Source organism: Chrysemys picta, chromosome 11 (assembly GCF_011386835.1).
Source record: "Chrysemys picta bellii isolate R12L10 chromosome 11, ASM1138683v2, whole genome shotgun sequence".
Classification (NCBI taxonomy): domain Eukaryota; kingdom Metazoa; phylum Chordata; order Testudines; family Emydidae; genus Chrysemys; species Chrysemys picta.
In genome coordinates, this window is record NC_088801.1 from 1,634,477 (window position 1) to 1,654,222 (window position 19,746).

The window sequence follows — 19,746 nt, forward strand, 5'->3', positions numbered from 1 at the left end:
TTTGGACGTCTGAGTAACCAGTGAGGTGATACAGAGGCTGTTCTGTGCTGGTTGGTAAATCTAAGTATTGGAAGATCCACCAGCGTTCGGGGTTTGTCTGCCCCGGTCTGTTTGCGGTTCACCCTGAGTCAGTGACCTCAGCAGGCTCCCCCGGGCAGCACCGACACAAGGGGGCAGAGTGCGCCTGTGCGGGGATCCTGGGCGGAGGGAGGAGCAGGAAGAGATGCAGTCTCCGTGCACCCCGGCCCTGCACCGGGGCAGGATGCAGCCAGGCTGGAGGCTGCTTGCACAGGGCCGTCTCAGGGCCTGCTCCGCTGAGGGGCAGGGAAACCGTCTGGCCTACGGCCCGGGGGCACTCGCACGGCTGGGAGCGACGGGGACACCGTCCATACGGAGCACAGCAGCTCCCCTCAACACCAACCTGGGGAACTGGCTGGGCAGGATCTGGGGGTCCCAGTAGATCACACACTGACTAGGAGTCCACACGGGACACGGCCAGGGAAAGGCTGCTCACGCTGGGGTGTGTTACCGGGGGGGTCATGGCCCGCTCTGCTCGGCACTGGGGAGGCCTCAGCGGCAGGCTGCGGCCAGGTCTGGGGGCCGCGCATCAGGAAAGACGTGAAGCAATGGGAGAGCAACGCACCCAATCCAAGGTTTAGCACCTGCCCTGCGAGGGAGGGTTAAAACCTGGCGCGTTGTCTGGAGATGAGGCCTGAGAGCAGGCTCCAGAGGATGGGGATTAAGGGCCTGTCTACGCTGCACACTAAGGCTGGGCTCTAACCCCGGCTCGAGCCCACGTGCCGTCCACACACGCGCCAGGGAGACAGCTCAGCAAGCCCTCAGGCCCGGGGCTCTAGGGCCCTGCTGGGGGTGGTCAGAGCCAGAGTCCCGCTGGGCGAGGGCCAAGCCCTGTCGCTTTGCAGTGTGGACGCAGCCCAAGCTCCAGCCCCGGGTGAGAAGGGCTGCAGAGCGGGGTCTGGCTGAGAGCCGGGTCCAGCCCTGGTTTGCAGTGCAAGGGGGGTGCTCGAGTCCCCGGCCCAGCCCCGGGGCTACGCTGCATGTGGACGCCCCAGTGCTGGGTTTGCTCCGCAGCGCGGGGGACTTGGGGCGAGAGCGGGAAAAGCTTCTGACCCCCCGGGAGCTACATTCAGGAGCAGACTTCCCGGGGCCGGTGAGCCTGTCCCTGGAGGCTTTAGCAACAGCCCGTCAGGGCTGGCCTAGGCTGCTCGGCCCTACTGCGGTGCAGGGCTGAACTAAGCGACCCCTCGAGGGCCCTTCCAGCCCCACGGCTCCAGCGCCAGGTGTCGGGAAACGAAGGGGGAGGGGAGAAGCCGGCCCCTTACTGTCCGACAGCACTTGGTAGGCCTCTGCGATCTCTTTGAACTTCCGCTCGGCGTGTTCCTTGTTCTCTGGGTTCTTATCCGGGTGCCATTTCAGTGCCGCCTTCCTGTACCTGCACAGTGTCGAGAGAGACAGGCAGTGACCCCCAGCTCTGCCGGCAGCAGGTGCCAGCCCTCCCCCCTGTGCCAGCCAACCCCGAGACCAAACGACAGGTGGGCAGCCACCCCGTGCCAGGTGTGACGTTACTGATATAATTTGGGACCATATAGATCATTGTTGCAACCAAAGTCCTGTAGTGGCACCAAATCTGGTATAAAGGGGGTCAAATGAGGTGTCCAAGACAAGGTTCTGGTTTGCTGGTTAGGATTATGCTGTCTATATGTGTGTATCAATTTTGTAGTTGAAGTTATGAATATTGGCTCTAGACTGTCTGTATGGCAAACTTGTGCTGTGCTTCTGGGTGACACCCCAGACAAGTTGATGTCAGCTCTGCCTAGCCTGCTTGATGGCCCATTAACGACCATCAGCTACACAACTGACCCATTGAGAGAAGGCAGATTCGCCTTGTAACTCAGCAAAGTATGCAGGGACTGGCCCATGTGACTCCAGACTCCATTTTGCTGTAATTTTCCACAGTAAGAACAAAGAGGTGTTCTTACACCTGGAAAAGACTATATAAGGCTGATGCCTCATCTCCATCTGGTCTTCAATCCTGCTTCTTACCTCGGGAGGGACTTTGCTACAAACTGAATCTTGCACCTTAAAAACTGAGCCAAGGGGACCCAAGTCTGACAATCCCAGGCAGGATTGTCATGTGCCGCGCGCCCACACGCACACCCCGCAATGGAGTGCTGCGGAGCCGGCTGTGGCAGGGAGTCTAAGGGAAGCTGTCAGGCCAGGCCCCACCCGAGATGGAGGGGGGTGCACAGGCCTAGAGTGGGACAAGCCCTGCCCCCAAGCGTGAAGCAAACAGCCCACGGATGGCCTGTCGCCACCATCGCCCAGCCACGGAAGCGAGGCCTGAGGGGAAGGGATTTGACCAAGGTCGCAGCAGGTCAGTGGCAGAGCATGGCCGCATCCCAGGGCTCCCAAGCGCCAGCCCAGGGCCCTGCCCACTAGGCCCCGCTGCCCCTCGAGCGCTCATCCAGCCCCACTGTACCCTGAGCCGGTGCTGACTCTGACACAGCACAGGGGGCCCCGGACCAGGCAGCAGCTGCTAGTGGAAAGCGTGGGCGACCCGGGATGGGGCAGGACTTACGCCTTCTTGATGTCGTCCGAGGAGGCATTTCGGGGCACACCCAGCACTTCGTAGTACTCCACCATGGCGCCCGTCTGTCCGGCAGGGGCCAGCGGTGCAGCTGGGGAGGAAGGGCAACGTCAGGCATATCTGGAGCCACCCAGCACCGCGCTGGCACCAGGGAGAAACAGCCGCCCGTCCCCATGTCCCAAAGAGCAGCAACCGGGTCTGTCTGTCCCCTGCCAGAGGGGGCCAGCCCGGCAAACACAGCCGCAGAGACCGACTGGGGCCCGATTCCTGGCCAGCTCCAGAGGAGGACGTCCCACCCTCTTTGCACAGGGGCAGCTGCTGATGCAGCAGGCAGATTCGGGACTGGGCCCTTGGGCCCCATCTGTCCTCAGTCCCTGCCTAGCTGCAGGTCCGTTGGGCTGTCCCGGGCCGAGCAGTGTCTGAGCCAGGACGGGGTCCCCTCGCTCGCCCCCTCACCTTCACACTGCCACCCCTCTGCGGCCTCAGCCTCTCTGCCCCCCGCCCCGGCAGCAGGAATGCTAGGGGGTTATTTGTGGCACGAAGCTGGCGGGCCCCCACCCACGTCGGGCGCCGGCAGCCAGAGCTCCAGGGGCACTTGTCTCTGTCACAGCCCGAGCGCAGGGACCGCACCAGCTGCAGATTCTTAAAGGGACCCTGCTTCTTGGCACCCCACAGGGTCCCACCCCTCCCTGAGCCACTGGAGGGCAGGACCTCACCCCCATGGGACACCCCCTCCTCGCCAGGGGTCCCTCGCTGAGCCTCCCCACGGGACGTTTGCTTCTGCTTCTCTCCCTCATGTCTGAGCCCCCCCATTCTCCCTCTCCACCCGGCCACAGGGATACACCCCAGCACCCAGGGCCACACCCGCACACCCCCTGGTGGCTCTTCAGTGCGTGGGGAGCAGCAAAGGGGAGGAGCGGAGACCAGGCTGGCTGCTTATCCCACCCCAGCCCCTCCAAGCACCCAGCTGCCCTTAGGGTCTTACCTCCTGGGGGGGAGAGGGAGGGGTCTGTTAATCAGGTGCCCGGGAGAACTGCGTGTGGTGATGACTGGGGCAGCTGGGGTGGGGAACTCTGGGGCCAGCGTTCGGGCACTCCTTCAGGATGTGCCCCCAGCCTGGCCGGCCTCCGGCACTGGGGCGGTGACAAGGGGCAAGGAGGGGTCCCTGCTAGAACCCGTTTCGCAGCCGGCTGGGGGAGGGAGCTGCCAGCGTCAACCAATACCAGGCAGCCCAGGACCACCCTCCCCACGCGCCCGGGCAGTGCCCAGCACGACAGGCCCCTAGCCAGGGGGCCCACTCAGCTCCAGAGGGGCCGAGTGCCCCCAGCCCCCATCGCTCCCCCCTTCTGCAAATCTCTAGAGCCCAGGGGTTTATAGGCAGTTTACTCCCAGTGGAGGTGCTAAGGAGGGAGCTGGGGGCCGAAGGGCAGGCGCCTTGGCCCTTGGGGGCACTGCAGAAGCCCTCCCAGGTCGTTGTGGGGGCGGGGGGGGGCAGTAAGCAGGGGCCAGAGACCAGGGACAGATGGGGGCCTGGGAGCCGGGCCTGGCCCCTCCCTAGTCAGTCTGTCAATATTAAGGAGCTTAGCAGCTACTATAAACATCTAATCCCGCAACAAGGGAGGAGTAAGAATAGCTCGGCGGCGAGGCTGCCCGCTCCGGCAGTGACCGCGCTGGGGACGAGGGCGGCGGAGGGCGCCTGGCTGCTGGGGAAATGGGGTCATTTGTTTACATGGGGGCCCTGGCGTCAGTCACAGCCGTGCCGTTTCCCTAGGGCAGCGAGTTCCACAGGTTAGTTTATGCTGCAGCTTCCTCCTGGCGCACCCCAGAATCCATTCGATCTGCAGCAGCTGAGATTGTGGCCCCGGCCTCCGAACCCCTCCACTGTCTCCCCATTACATCCAGGTGCCTCCTCCTGGCCTTTACCCCCCCGGCCTTCCCGCAGACCCACGCCCATCTCGGCTCACACGGCCCCCACCGCCACCAGCCGGGCGCACCGACTCTGCCCCCCTCAGCCCCAGCTTGCTTAATGCCCTTCTCTGGGCCGTCCCCATTTCAGTGACGACAGCGTGGGGCAGACGCCCGCTGCCCCATACAATGCCCCCCTTCTGTTTCCTTCAGCCGCGGGGCTGCTTTGGGCCCTCCCCTCCCCTCCCCTGCACATTCAGCACGTGCCTTAAACTAATTCACTCTCCCTCCCCGCCCGTGGTCAGCAGGTCCCGGGGCCGGGTGAGGCCCCAGCTCGGTTCTGTTGGTAAATAAGGGATTTCGCAAACCCAGCGTGTGATTTTGTGCCTTCAATTCTGTACTTTTCCTGGGGTGCACAGGGGGGCTCTGAGCCCAACGCAGAGCGACCCCGAGGAGGGGCATTACCCAGGGCAGGGGAGACCAGCCGGCCTGGCCTGGCCTTGTGCTCAGATCAGCAGCGTCACACCTTCTCCCGGACCCACAGGGCTCCCTGCTCCACGTCCACCGCCATCCCCCGCGCCAGGCCTGGGTTTCGAAGCTGGGTGCGGGGCCAGGCGCCCTCCTGCCTACCCAGGGAGCTCAGCTCTGGCCAGACGCCGGACCCGCCCCGGCTCTGTTCCCGCTGGGTGCCTGGCAGCGGTTCCAGCGGGCGCTGGGACTGACTGGAACTTTCTCCACCTGCCTCGGGCAGCCTCTTCCCTTCGCCACCTAGACGGGGCGGCCCCAGAGCAGGGACGCCAGGCCCCAGCCCAGCGCGAGAGGACCCGCCGCAGGGCCCGCGGGGCACAGAGCCATGGGCAGCGCCGGCTCGGCAGGCACCGGCTGGCATCCCTACCTGGGCACTGAGCTGCCCGGCACGGCGCGGGCACCGGGCAGGCTGGGCACTCGCACACCGGCTGCCTGCGCCACCACCGTGCCACCACCGCCGTGCCACCGCACCACCACCACCGTGCCGCCACCTGCGCCCGTCTTTGGCCACGAAAGGCAACAGCCCACAGGCAGCCAGGCCTGGCGTGCGGGGGCCCGATCCCAGGGCAGGGGGGCTGACCCCTGCCACAGCCGCTCCACAACCTCCTGACCCCGGGGGCCTCCCCAGGCCCGACACCCCCGCAGGAGCAGCCGGGGATCCCCCCCCGAACTCTGCACCCCCAACGCCCGCCCCACTGCCCCCCGGGGCCGTGCAGCGCCCCCCGCCCAGCTCTGCGCTCCCCCCACCCCACTGCCCCCCGGCCCGGCTCTGCCCCCCCCGCCCCACTGCCCCCCGGGGCCACGCAGCGCCCCCCGCCCAGCTCTGCGCTCCTCCCACCCCACTGCCCCTCGGGCCCCCCCCGCCCCACTGCCCCCCGGCCCGGCTCTGCCCCCTCCCGCCCCGCAGCGCCCCCCGCCCAGCTCTGCGCTCCCCCCCCACCCCACTGCCCCCCCGCCCAGCTCTGCGCTCCCCCCACCCCACTGCCCCTCGGGGCCCCCCCGACCCCACTGCCCCCCAGCCCGGTTCTGCCCTCCCCGCCCCACTGCCCCCCGGGGCCCCAGCACTCCCCGACCCCACTGCCCCCCCCGAGGCCCTGCCCAGCTCTGCGCCCCCCCCCCGGCCGTACCTCGCAGCGGCCCCGGCCCCGGCTCCCCACGCTCCGAGTCCGGCGGCAGCTGCGGCGCTGGGGCGGGACACGAACTCGCTCCCAGCCCCGCCCAGCCCTCCGCTGTGTGACGGGACAGCGCCTGCAGCCAATGGCGAGCCCGGGCCGGTGGTGACGTCAGGGCTCTACCCTCTGAACTGATGAGGTCATGAAAAACAAGCTCAGAGCCCCGCCCCCCTGTGGCCCCGCCCCCTGACCCCCCTCGGGAGCCCCCTCGTGTCACGGGGTGTGGGGGGGTCGGGGATTCCCCGGGACTCTCCCCCGCCGGGAACAGGGGCGGGTGATTGGCCAGTGGGAACAGGGTCCCAAGCAGGGCTGTAGGTACAACCCGGACCCCCCAATCAAATCCTCTGGGGGGTTCAGGGAGCTTAGCCCCCAGCTTGGGGTTCCCTGCGCTGCACCACCCGGCCCCAACTGAAACCAAACCCAAACCCCTCCCGCAGCTCCTCTCCCCCCCCAGCTCCTCCTCTCCCACCCCCCTCCTGGCTCAGGGATCTCCCTGCAAGGGCAGCCCCCACTCCCCAATGTAACTCCCCTGCTCCGTCACACCTAGCATGCCCCCCCCACACCCCACTGCACCCCCCGGGGGGCTCCCCTCGCGTGTCCAAGGCACTGGCTGGCTCCGGGTTGGGGTTCAGGTTGGACTGCCAGGGCACTGTTGCAAGGAAGCTCACAGCGCTGGTGTGAAAAAAATGGGGGGTTTTCTTGTGTTTTTCCAATGGTTTGCATGCGGAGGGGGTGGGACTCAGTTTCCCTGGGTGTTACTGGTTTAACGAGGGGAGGGGAGAGGGAGTTTGTTGTTCCAGAGGACCGGAGAGGGACCTTGGGACCCCAGCCGATGGCCTGGAGGATGGAGACCCCAGCGACCCAGGACCTGACGACCCAGAGGCCCAGCTCCGGCTGTTTGGGGAGGCACAGCCTTCCCTACCCAAAGCTCATTCGGCAGTTTGGGGCTTGCTGACACCTATTTAACACAATGAGCCAAGCTGTTCTCTTTTCCCTCAGGGCCACCACCATCCCTTTCACTTCTCACATGCCAAATTACAGTCTACATTTCATTTCAGTGCCATAGGGAGTCGTGTCAGGGGCGGGGAGCTTCATTTCAAATTAGCCACTTTAGATGAACAGTGATAGAGCCAAGAGAGCCATGGGGGAGGGATCACATGAGAAGAGCAATATCCTACACCACCTACCTCCTTCCCAACCCTACCAAGGGAGACACCCCCCCCCCCCCCCCCCGTATTCCCCGAGGCTCCAGAGGGGTTAATTCAGTGGTTCTCAAACTTTTGTACTGGTGACCCCTTTCACATAGCAAACCTCTGAGTGTGACCCCCCCTTATAAATTAAAAACACTTTTTTATATATTTAACACTATTATAAATGCTGGAGGCAAAGCAGGGTTTGAGGTGGAGGTTGACAGCTCGCAACCCCCAGTAATAACCTCGTGACCCCCTGAGAGGTCCCAACCCCCAGTTTGAGACCCCCTGGGTTAATTTAATTTTAGCACCCTGTGTCCATTCACAGGCATGTGCTATTTTGAGCATTTCAGTTTTCACAACATAGGCTCATCCCAGATTCTGGAACAAGCTCAAATGCTCAGTTCATGGAGTATGTACATAGTCTGTACTAAAGACAAACCCACAGTAACTGTCTCCAGTTTGTGAGGGACCCCATGGAGCCAGTCTCTAGGAAACAGATAAATTCATGGAGGTTAAGTCCATTAATGGCTATTAGCCAGGATGGGTAAGGAAGGGTGTCCCTAGCCTCTGTTTGTCAGAGGATGGCGATGGATGGCAGGAGAGAGATCACTTGATCATTGCCTGTTAGGGTCACTCCCTCTGGGGCACCTGGCATTGGCCACTGTCGGTAGACAGGATACTGGTTTTCGATCCAAAAAAAGTTTTGACAGAAAATATTTGTCCATCCCTTTTAATGAGCTTTAGAGCCTTTTAGCACTAGCTGATGCTGACAACCAGTGATACCTTGTAAAGGTGACTTGAAAAAAAGTTTTCTCAAAACTGGGTTTGTGCCAAGATGCGGACGGTTTTGAAATGTTTATTTTTCCCAGGGCCTCCCAGGGGGCAAGTGGGGCAATTTGCCTCAGGCCCCGCAGGGGCCCCCACGAGAATATAGTATTCTATCATATTGCAACTTTTTTTCATGGAAGGGGCCCTGGAAATTGCTTTGCCCCAGGCCCCCTGAATCCTCTGGGCGGCCCTGAGCTCTCTGCATGCCACCCCATGGATGGGGAGTGCCTGCAGCCCACTGCGGCTGGGAGCCGCTGGGCCATTCGGCAGGCACAGCTGGGCAAGGGGGACCAACCTTGGCAGCCATTGCTGGGTTCTGGCAGCCGGGCAGTATCAGGCTGCCACCAGCGTTGTTAGGCTGGGGAGGGGAAGCCACCCCGCCATCCCACAGGGCAGGGAGGAGGGGCACCAGTGACCCACCCCCCTATCCGAGCTCTGCTGGGGCCGCCTCCTGCCAGGAGCCCAGCCTGCCTGGGACAGGCCACTGAGCCCACAGGAGGGGTCTAGCCAACCCAAAGAGGAGCAGTGTGGGCTCTTCCCCAGCCCAGCCTGGCTCCTGGGGGAGGAAACCCTGCCACGCCACCCCCTCCTCAGCGGAGTAGGGGGCATGCACAAGGCTGCCTAGGGACCGGGGCCGCCCTGATGCAGCACTGGGTTGAGTCCCAAGGGGCTGGGCTGGGCTGAGTATCCCCTGCCCCCCACCCCCAGTGCAGCTCAGATCACCTTATGGCCCCCACCAAGGCTGATCCGGGCCCACGGAGCCCAAGGCAGTTTGCTGCCTGGGTGACCCTGTCTGGTCTGGGCGGGTGCTCGGACCACTCTGACCTTTGGGGGGAGCTGGGGGTTGCTCCACGGCCACATTCCCAGCACCACATACCCAGGGAGGAGGAGCGGCCCCTGTGTGAGAGCTGGGCCAGACCAGGAGGGCTTTACGCTGGCACAGCCCCACTGAGGGCAGACTGAGTAAACCCACGAGGCAGGCGCTCCAGGCTGGACCTGGCGAGAGATCCTCCGGGAGTAGCCATGGTGATGAGAGGTCAGGAGAGCTCACCTGTCCGGCCCTGACGGGGCTCGTCTCTGCAGGGAGATCAGTGGATTCCAGCTCTGTGTCGCTTCCTCTTCCTCTCCCACCCAGAGGCGGTGTGCATTTCCCGTGGCACCCAGAGCCTGAGAACAGGAGCCCTGCACTCCAGATCCAGGGGGTGCATTCTACTGCCCTTCAGGGGCAGGGAGTGTGAGCGCTGCACTAGTGCATCTAAAAGCCGGTGTGTGAAGGCGGCACTAGTGCATCGATTCAAAGGGCCGGCGTGTGAACCCTGCACTAGTGCATCAAAGGGCCGGCGTGTGAACCCTGCACTAGTGCATCGAAGGGCCGCCATGTGAACCCTGCACTAGTGCATCGAAGGGCCGCCATGTGAACCCTGCACTAGTGCATCGAAGGGCCGGCGTGTGAACCCTGCACTAGTGCATCGAAGGGCCGGCATGTGAACGCTGCACTAGTGCATCGAAGGGCCGGCGTGTGAACCCTGCACTAGTGCATCGAAGGGCTGGCGTGTGAACCGTGCACAGTGCATCGAAGGGCCGGCGTGTGAACGCGGCACTAGTGCATCAAAGGGCCGGTGTGTGAACGCGGCACTAGTGCATCGAAGGGCCGGGGTGTGAACCCTGCACTAGTGCATCGAAGGGCCGGGGTGTGAACGCGGCACTAGTGCATCGAAGGGCCGGCGTGTGAACGCGGCACTAGTCCATCGAACGGCCGGGGTGTGAACACGGCACTAGTGCATCGAAGGGCCGGCGTGTGAACGCGGCACAGTGCATCGAAGGGCCGGGGTGTGAACGCGGCACAGTGCATCGAAGGGCTGGCGTGTGAACACAAGCACTGTGCAGTTACCCCAGGGTGGACCCTGCCACACTCAGGGCCTGGGAATCGCAGTAGGGGGCCCTGATGCTGGGGAGCCCAGGGAGCCTGGCCCAGCCCCGGGCCCAGCGGGTCGGTCTGTGTCCAGGGCTGAGAGCACGAGCGAGGGGAGCTGCAGAGGCAGCAGACCTGCCCCAGGAAATGCTGGAAACCGGCTGTCACGTGGCTGCTGACACCAGCCTCAGGGAGGGAGGGGCCAGCTGGCTGACTCCGCACTTTCCCACCAGGCTGTGGTTGCTAGCAGGGAGTGGGGGGCGGGGGCGATGAGGCGGGTCCCAGGACCCAGAGGGACTGAGAGGGAGGGGAATAAGCCCAGCGCTGTGCTTGGCCCAGCTCCTGGTGTCCTGGCCAGTGGGGAGCAGGTCAGGCTTCCTGCCAGCTCCCCGGCTGGCCCCAGGCAGTGGGCAGGGGGGTTTGGAACAGAACCAGCCCAGTGCCTGTCTCTGACTGTGGCCGGGGCCAGGTGCTTCGGGGGCAATGAACAGAACAGGGCGATTATCATGTGATCCACCCCCTGTCCAGTCCTAGCGTCTGGCAGTCAGAGCTTAGGGACACCCAGAACAGCGGGTTGTGACCCCCCTGCCCAGCCTGGCTAATAGCCATTGATGGACCATCCCCCAGGAACTTCTCTAGTTCTTTTCTGAACCCAGTTATAGTTTTGGCCTTCTGTCAAGGCCCTGCACCCCTCTTCCTGGGATTCACCGGGACTCTCAGCCAGCCAGTAAAATGGAAGGTTTATTGGACAATAGGAACGCAGGCTACAGCAGGGCTTGTAGGTATAAACAGGATCCCTCAGTCAAGTCCTTCTGGGGGGCCAGGGAGCTTAGACCCCAGCCTTGGGGTTCCCTGCGTTCCAGCACCAAACTGAAACCAAAACCCCTCCAGCAGGCTCTCTCCCCCTCCCCCCAACTCCACCTCTCGCCTTTGTCCAGTGTCCCGGGCAAAGGTGTCACCTGCCCCCACCCCCCTCCTGGCTCAGGTATTTACATAGTTACATGCTCAGGTATTGTCCCTCACCTAAAGTCACCCCCTGCTCTCCCATCCCCCATGCAGAAACTAGCCAACATTCCCAGGTCAATCTGCCTGCTCCCTACTGCATCACACCTTCACAGCATCCTCTGGCAAGGAGTTCCACAGGTTGTCTGTGCCTTGTGTGAAGAAATACTTCCTTCTGTTCATTTTAAACTATCTGCCTATTAATTTCATTGGATGACCCCTAGTTCTTGTGTTATCTGAAGGGGTAAATAACACTTTCCGATTCACTCTCTCCACACCAGTCATGGTTTTATAGACCTCTATCATATCCCCCGCATTACCCATCTCCTTTCCACGCTGAACAGTCCCCGTCATTTTACTCTCTCCTCATATGGAAGCTGTTCCATCCCCTAATCATTTTTGTTGTTTTTCTGTGTACTTTTTCCAAGTCCAATATATCTTTTCTGAGATGGGGCGACCACATCTGCACGCAGTATTCAAGGTGTGGACGTACCATGGATTTATATAGAGGCACTGTGATATTTTCTGTCTTATTATCGCTCCCTTTTCTTAATGATTCCCAGCGTTCTGTTCGCTTTTTGACGCCGCTGCACATTGAGTGGATGTGTTCAGAGCACTAGCCACAATCAGGGTCACCGAGAGCAGATTCGGGCCCCGGTGAAAAAAAATGTCGGGCCGCCCCAGCTAGGGCGGACCAGCTAAACAGGGCCGACGGGGGGGAAGCCGGGCACCAGGCCCCCTTCTGGACTGCTGGGCCCCGGTAATTTGTACCAGCCCCCCCCCCGCGTCAGCCCAGGCCACGACTCCAAGATCTCTCTCTTGAGTGGTAACAGCTAATTTAGACCCATCATTTTATACGAATAGTTGGGATTATATTTTCCAATGTGCATTGCTTTGCATTTATCAACATTGAATTTCAGTCATCCAGTCACCCAGTTTTGTGAGATCCTTTTGTAGCTCTTTGCAGTCTGCCTGGGACTTTTACTATCTTGAGTAATTTTGTATCATCTGCAAATGTTGTGAGCTCCCTGTTTACCCCCTTCTCCAGATCAGTTATGAATATGTTGAATAGGACTGTTCCCAGTACAGACCCCTGGGGGACACCACTATTTACCTCTCTCCATTTTGAAAACTGACCGTTTATTCCTACCCATTGTTTTCTGTATTTTAACAACTTACTGATCCATGAGAGGACCTTCCCTCTTATCCCATGACTGCTCACTTTGCCGAAGAGCCTTTGGGGAGGGACCTTGTCACAGGCTTTCTGAATGTCCAAGTACACTAGATCCACTGGATCTCCTTTGCCCGCATGCTTGTTGAGAATTCGAACAGCTCGCTGAGGCCTGATCTCCCTTCCAAATGCCGTGTTCATTCTGCCCCAACGTATGTTTGGGGTGTGGGATGCTCCGCACACGACCCACTGGGACCCCCAGTCAGCCGATGAGTGGCTCTACCTGCCTCTCCCTGGGGGGTGGGAGGGGGTATTTGAGGCAGGGCAGCTCTCTAGCCCCCTAACAGAGCCGCCCCCCCTCCACTGCCCGGGCTTTCCTGGGCGGGGGCTTGTTCTGAACGCACACGGGCTTGCTTCGGGACCTCTTGTGCACAGGAGAGAGGGGGCAGCAGGAAACCTTGCCAGGGCCTGGCGGTAGCCCTGTGTGCTGCTGGGCGGGTCGTGCTTGCGGCTGGATTCATCTGGCGTGCAGCAGGTGGGGTCTCGGGCTTTCCGCCCTCCCCGCGGGAAAGGATCCCCCAGCCTGGTCCAGCCACCTGCAGTACCAGGCAGCTTTCCCAGCTCTCACTCCCTGGTTAGTTTCACTCTGCTACTCCCCCTTACTCCCCTTGTCCCGTGCTAACGCTAGCGGGGTTCCTCCTCCAGCTCCTGGAGCCAGCTCTCACCTCCACCCCGCACTCCTCTGGCCACGCTGCAGGTTTAGCTCCATTCATGTCACCTCATAAGTCAATTGCTCCAGGTCCTCGATCTGACCCCTTCCAGCTGCTCCCCGAGGGGCCAGGACCCCCAGCACCCTCTTCTGACACCGGTTTCCAGGGAGTAGCTGAGAAAAGCCTCTCGCCTGGGCATGCAGATCACAGATGCCCCTCAGCCAAACCCCTCGCCCTCCCTCGCCCCAGGACTATGGTCCTCCCAAAGCGCTGCACCTCCACCCTGGACATATGGTCCCAGAGAAGGAGACGGGGAGCGCCAGGCAGCCCCCAGGGCCGGGGGCCCCGAGCCGCTCCCGGGGCAATGGGGCTGGAGGCCAGACAGACCCTGGCCCGGGAGGCTTTGCTCCCGCCCTGCCTGAGTGGCTCCTCACCCAGTGAATGATAAAGACGCCGGCTCGGAGCGCTGACCCTGACCTTTACTAGCCGCTGCCTGGGGCAGGCCCAGCGGATCCCAGCTGGCCACCATCACAGGAGGACACACACGACCGACTCCATCTCGTCAGGAGCAGACTCGATCTCAGCAAGCGCTGACTTGAGGTCGCTGAGCGTGAACTCGCTCTCCTCCGGCACCAACCCGCCCCCCGCAGCTCCTGGATTGCTCCCCACTTTCTGCACCTCGACCGTCCTCTCCTCCCCCTCCTTCACGTTGTCTCCTCCGCCAGGGCTCTCTGCTCCCTTGGCCCTGCTCTGAGGCGCCAGGGCAGCGCCCGCCTCCTCGCTGGCCCCCTTGCGGGCCCGCCGCGAGCTGCCCCGTCTCTTCTTGGAGCCGCGGGCGTCCGCTCGGTGCTGCCCCACGTCCTCTAGCTCCGACAGGCTGTAGGCCATGGCCCGGTGCAGATCTTTGTCCTCCTCTTCGGGGAGCATATAGGAGGAGGCCGTGCTCTGGGGGCGCTGCAGGGTGGGGGAGTCGGACGCAGAGCTCAGGATGTCGTGCTGTTCCTGGCGGTGCAGCCCCACCTGAGGCTCCACATTTTTGGCTACATCTGTAAGAAAAGCACCCCGAACCAGAGTCATGGGAGAGGGACCCAGCTGGAGCGTCCCCAGGACCCTGGCCAGCCCCCAGCCAGGGAAGCAGGGGGCCAGGTTCAGTCTCCAGACGGGCCTCGGCTCCTTGCCCCAGGGTGGCATTGCAGATTGTGATAGAAGGGATCCACAACCCCGGAGAGCGAATTCCTCTGGGCTCAGACGGGCACAGCGTGGGCAAGCGGAGCTCCCCACAGCCCTTGTCCAGCACCGCCCGCCCCACCTCCAGCTGGGACAGTTCCCTGGGCCCCTCTGCTGACACTGCCAATAAGGGGCAGTTAGCCCCAGGTGCGAGGGCCACTGTCCCCCAGGGCCTGACCCGCGTCCCCAGCTCAGCCAACGGCCGAGGGGAGATTGCCTGTCTGTCAGCATCAGGGTGGGGGTGCAGCGTCAGGGGCCGTGTCCCAGGAGTGGGGCCTCTGCGACGGGCTCTCCCCTCTCCCCCAGACGCTCCCGATGCCCGTCTGCTTGGCCAGCCCGGGCTACTTACTGAACTGCTCTGGTTTTCTGCACCATGCGGCGTCTCCGTTCCAGGCACACTTCCCCCCCCGTCTCCCTGGCAGGCACAACCGTTACCGGCCCTGCGCAACCCTCAACCAGAGACCCAGCAGCTCTGCTCCTCACCATTCACCTCTGTCGCTTTCAGCTCTCCGTCCTCCTCGATTTCCACCCGCTCCTGGCCGTTCTCGATGATCCTGGGGAAGAGAGCGGGGGCTGCCGTTTGAGTGGAGACGATCATTTCTAGCACTGATATCACCACTGTGATGCAATTGCAACAAGTCTTGCACAAAGTGTCTCACGCCCGGTGTCAATGAGGCCCCATGGAGTCAGGAGGGTGGGGGGGACACCAAACTGGGGGGGGGGGGCATGGAGGTCTGTGGCGTGGCGAGTGGTGGGACATGGGACTGGCTGGCCCCATGATCTGGTCCCCTGGAACAGCCTGGGAGACAGGCTGGCTTGGCCATTGGCCAGTCTGCGCTGGTCCATCCCTACCTCTTTGTGGTGATGCGTTTGCCGTTGACAAAGGTGGTGGAGGTGGAAACCGAGCGGAAGCCGATTCCGGGGTCGGTGCCGGGGCTGAAGGACGAGGAGAAGAAATCTGAAAAACAGGGCGAAAACCTCACAGCAGGAGCCCCCAGCCTGGGCCAGGCCCCAGGGAGCCCCGTGGGATCGCAGGGGGTCCCTTGGCTGGGTGTGAGAGGGTGACGGGGCGGTAATGGGTCAGCCAGGGGATGCACTGCAGGGCGGGTGTGAAACTGGGATACAAAATGTCTGTCCAGGATTCGTAGGGCGAGACTGTCCCTGAGTCGCCGGAGCCAAGGGGTGGAGGTTTGGGCCAGGCTGGAGAGCCAGAGACGGTGCTGATGGGAGGAGGTTTGGGCCGGGCAGGGGAGACGGAGCCGAGGGGAGGAGGTTTGGGCCGGGCCGGGCAGGGGATATGGAGCCGGAGCTGAGGGAAAGAGGTTTGGGCCGGGCCGGGCAGGGGAGCCGGAGCCGAGGGGTGGAGGTTTGGGCCGGGCCGGGCAGGGGATACAGAGCCGAGGGGAGGAAGTTTGGGCTGGGCTGGGGAGCTGGAGCCGGAGGGGAGGAGGTTTGGGCCGGGCTGGGCAGGGTAGCCGGAGCCGAGGGGAGGAGGTTTGGGCTGGGCCGGGGAGCCAGAGCCGAGGGGAGGAGGTTTGGGCCAGGCCAGGCAGGGGACACCGGAGCCGGAGGGGAGGAGGTTTGGGCCGGGCTGGGCAGGGGAGCCGGAGCCGAGGGGAGGAGGTTTGGGCCAGGCCAGGCAGGGGACACCGGAGCCGGAGGGGAGGAAGTTTGGTCTGGGCTGGGGAGCCGGAGCCGGAGGGGAGGAGGTTTGGGCAGGGCAGGGGATACCGGAGCCGGAGGGGAAGAGGTTTGGGCCAGGCCAGTCAGGGGATACGGAGCCGGAGGGGAGGAGGTTTGGACCAGGCCAGGCAGGGGACACCGGAGCCGGAGGGGAGGAAGTTTGGTCTGGGCTGGGGAGCCGGAGCCGGAGGGGAGGAGGTTTGGGCAGGGCAGGGGATACCGGAGCCGGAGGGGAAGAGGTTTGGGCCAGGCCAGTCAGGGGATACGGAGCCGGAGGGGAGGAGGTTTGGACCAGGCCAGGCAGGGGATACGGAGCCGGAGGGGAGGAGGTTTGGGCCGGGCTGGGCAGGGGAATGGCGCTAGATGTGCAGGGCTCAGACAGGGCCAGGACTCAGAGGAAGGACGGGGGGAGAAGCAGGGTGCGACCGGGGACAATGGGGCTGGGTACAATTTGGAGCCAGAGGAAGAATTTACGGCGACGGGACGCCCGAAGCTGGTCTGTCGCCCCCCCCCCCCCTTACCTGACTGCTCCGGGAAGGCGTAGGAGCAGAAGGAGTAGGCCACAGAGGGGCCCCCCCGTCCGTGGCCCCGCGGGCCTCCGGCATGCAGATCTGAGAACAGGCCCACGTCATCTGGAAAGCAGGACGTGGGTGGGTAAGTGCGGCCCAGTAGGTAATGGGAAGGGCAGCGGGAGGGGTCACCGCCACTTGGGGGCTCTCCAGGGGTCCGTGATGGGAGCATAGCCTGGAACTCAGCCCCCGCCCCGCCAAGGACAGACACTACAGAGCCACCCAAAGCCGTAGCACGGAGCTGGTGGGCCGCCTGCTGCAGGCCACCCGCCAGCCCTGGGGCTCCTGCCCCCCGTCCACGGAGAGCCCAGGCTCTGTGGGACAGGGGCCTTGCCTCTGCACTTTTGAAGATTTGGGGTGCTGTATCAGCACTAATATCACCCTGCAGCAGGGCACGAGCCAGGCAGGGCTGAACGGCTGCCGAGTGCCGGCTGGCAGGTGGCAGCCCTCGCTGCTCCTCCTCCCAGCAATGGGGCGGGCGGAGCAGGCTGGTGCAGGGGGTCATTTCATTCATGGATTGCAAGGCCAGAAGGGACCGTCGCCCAACCCCCTGCATAGCCCAGAGATGCCTGCGTCACGCCCACCACTCCTCGCTGGGCTGCAGCATCTCTGGATTGAAGACACTGAACCAGATCCCCGAGTGAGCTGGCCCCAGGGCTAGTCCCCCGCACTGTTGGCACCTTCCTTGCTAGTCTGAATCTGTCTCGCTTCACCCCCAGCCAGGGGATCTCCCTTTGCCTTTGGGGGCAGAACCACAGAGGCCTCTGATAGCTGGGGTGACCAGATGTCCCTATTTTATAGGGACAGTCCCGATATTTGCATCTTTTCCTTATATAGGCACCTATTACCCCCCATCCCCTGTCCCGATTTTTCACCCTTGCTGTCCGGTCACCCTACTGATAGTGGAGCTCTTGGTCCCATGTAGGTACTTCTCTTCCAGCGACTTGAGGGGCTGGTGTGACGAAGTGGGGGGGGGGGTTCTTGTTTTCTGTGGAGTTTCAATGGCTTGCATGCAGAGGGGGTGGGACTCAGTTTCCCTGGGTGTTACTGGTTTAATGAGGTGAGGGGAGAGGGAGTGTGTTTTGCAGAGGACCGGAGAGAGGACGTGGGGACCCAGCCGATGGCCGGGAGGATGGATACCCCAGCGACCGGTGATCTGGTGACCTGGTGACCCGGAGGCCCAGCTGAGGAAACGCAGCCGGGTCTGGCCAGTGGGAGGACAATGGGCTGCAGAGTGAGGACCCAGTGACCTAACCAGCTGGTTCCAGCCAGAGGAGAGAAGCGAGGAGAGGAGGCCCCAGTTTACGACCCTGTTTACCTGGAGAGAAGACAATGGACAGAGGTGGGGCCTGGGGCCGGGGATCTCAGATGCCCAGCTGGGAGCAGGGGGGCTCTGGGCTGGAGAGGGGGAGCAGGCAGAGCCCACCTGGATGCAGGGAGACTGGGATGTGCTGTGCTGAGGGAGGCCAGGCCTGAGGGTCAGAGAGTTTCCTGTGCTGTGTTCAACTCTCAATAAACCCTCCCGTTTTATGCTGGCTGAGAGTCCCTCCCGTCTAGAGAACAGGGTTGCATCAACCCCTTTGGGGGTGGAGGCCCGGGGGGCCCAGAGCAAGTGGACTCCCTGAGAGGGCCCACGGCGAGAAACAGGTGTGCTAGGGCTCCGAGAGGTGCGGCTCCAGGAGGTGGAGCAGATTGCAAAATTGACCTACATATTGAGACCTTCTACCTAAACAGGAAGTCACTCCACCTCCTGGAGCCGCACCTCTTGGAGCCCTAGCACACCTGTTTCTCGCCGTGGCCCTCTCAGGGAGTCCACTCCACCCGAGAGAGAGTGGACCCCCAAAAAGGGCTCTCTCACTGAAAGGGGCACCCCCCACGAACCGCACGGGGCCAAGAGTGGCACGATCTGTGAGTCTGTAACAGCTGCTCAGAGTCACTGATGGTGTGAAAACTAAGCTCCATTCTGGTCATGCAGGACCATCAGATCTTCTGCCTGGTACTAACTCACAGGGGAGCTGTGCTCTTCCCCCCCAAATCCAAGCCACTAACTCACAGGGGAGCTGTGCTCTTCCCCCCCAAATCCAAGCCAGCTGGGAGCTGGGTCTGTCAGAGCCCAGTCTCTCCTCCTCCTCCCTGCTCAGCTCCAAGCAGCTCTCTGGTCTGTACAGTCCTGGGCTGGCTTGCAGCCACGTAGTGTGCCAGCCAGGGCCTGCAGCCCGGAGATAGCCCTCCGCAAGAGGGACTGGAACAGCAGACGGAGACACACCCTGCGCTGTGGGGCCAGGAGCGGATACTGATTCTCGCTGAGAGAGAAGGTAAAGCGGCCCTGCCAGGCACAGCCCACACGCACACGGCTGCGAATGGCTCCGACGCTGCACAGGGCCCATGATTACGTCCTGGCACCCTTGGCGAGGTTATTCCATGGATGTTCTGAGGGCAGGAGTGGGTATGAAGCTGAGTCTGCTCCGGGAGGACTCTGGGCACAAGGCGCGGGCTGAGAACTGGACGCCAAAGCCGTGTCTGTCTGCGTCTCTGGGACGTGGCTGAGGGGCAGGTTCGGGGAGTCCCGAGAGGCGTTACTGCTGGCTAGGGGTGGGGAGAAGGGAATGGGGCAGGGAAAGGAGATGGCCATGGACTGATTTAGTTGGGGACTGGTCCTGCTTTGAGCAGGGGATTGGACTAGATACCTCCTGAGGTCCCTTCCAACCCCGACATTCTATGATTCTGGGGGGAGTGGTTAGGAGGGGGCAGGATTTGGCTGCCTGAAATCTCTCAGCTCACGATTTGCTGGCTAATTTCTTCCTGGCGTGGTGGTGGCATTTATCTAGGGCGATGTATGGAGCAGCACAGACAGGAACAAAGGCAAGTCCCTGCCCGGAGGCGGTTCTAATGGGATCTGCACAAGGAGGAAAGAGCATCGGCTCGGAGGGGGATGAGCGGAGGGACCACACTGGGAAGGGGTGAAACAAGGGGAAGTGCTGAACGTTTGTGTGGGGCCGTGGGAGGTGAGCAGAGGCTGCAGGCATCCCACTGGGGCTACAGGGAACGTACCAGCCCCAGCCTGAGCAGTGCCCGGGGCCGAGCTGCGGCCCAGCTCTGCAGTGGAGCATGAACTAGAGCCTGGAAAGGAGCCCTGTCTCCTGTCTCTCTGTACCAGAGCCTGGTCTCGCCAACGACCCACAGCACCGATCCCTGGGGGGCTCTGCCACGGGCCCTCAGCACCGAGGGCCGGGAGAGT

At 62.7% G+C, this 19,746-nt stretch overlaps 1 protein-coding gene across 6 annotated transcripts in view; it reads right to left on the bottom strand.

Moving 5' to 3' along the window:
• LOC101947235 (dnaJ homolog subfamily B member 2-like) overlaps nucleotides 1–19,746 on the bottom strand; it is a 38,313-nt gene that overhangs the window by 8,137 nt on the left and 10,430 nt on the right. For 2 of the 6 annotated variants that reach the window (XM_065560436.1, XM_065560435.1), the window contains exons 1-3: nucleotides 6,169–6,292; nucleotides 2,600–2,699; nucleotides 1,344–1,453 (exon numbers count right to left, since the gene is read on the bottom strand). The exons of 1 other annotated variant lie outside the window; for it this stretch is intronic. In XM_065560436.1, coding sequence (XP_065416508.1) covers nucleotides 1,344–1,453; nucleotides 2,600–2,664 — 175 coding nt within the window. In that variant the 5' untranslated portion in view covers nucleotides 2,665–2,699; nucleotides 6,169–6,292. Of the gene's footprint in view, nucleotides 1–1,343; nucleotides 1,454–2,599; nucleotides 2,700–6,168; nucleotides 6,296–12,257; nucleotides 14,076–14,739; nucleotides 14,811–15,108; nucleotides 15,215–16,460; nucleotides 16,572–19,746 lie in introns of those variants that run through there. 3 more of the 6 variants (XM_065560432.1, XM_065560434.1, XM_065560433.1) reach the window with 3 other exon arrangements.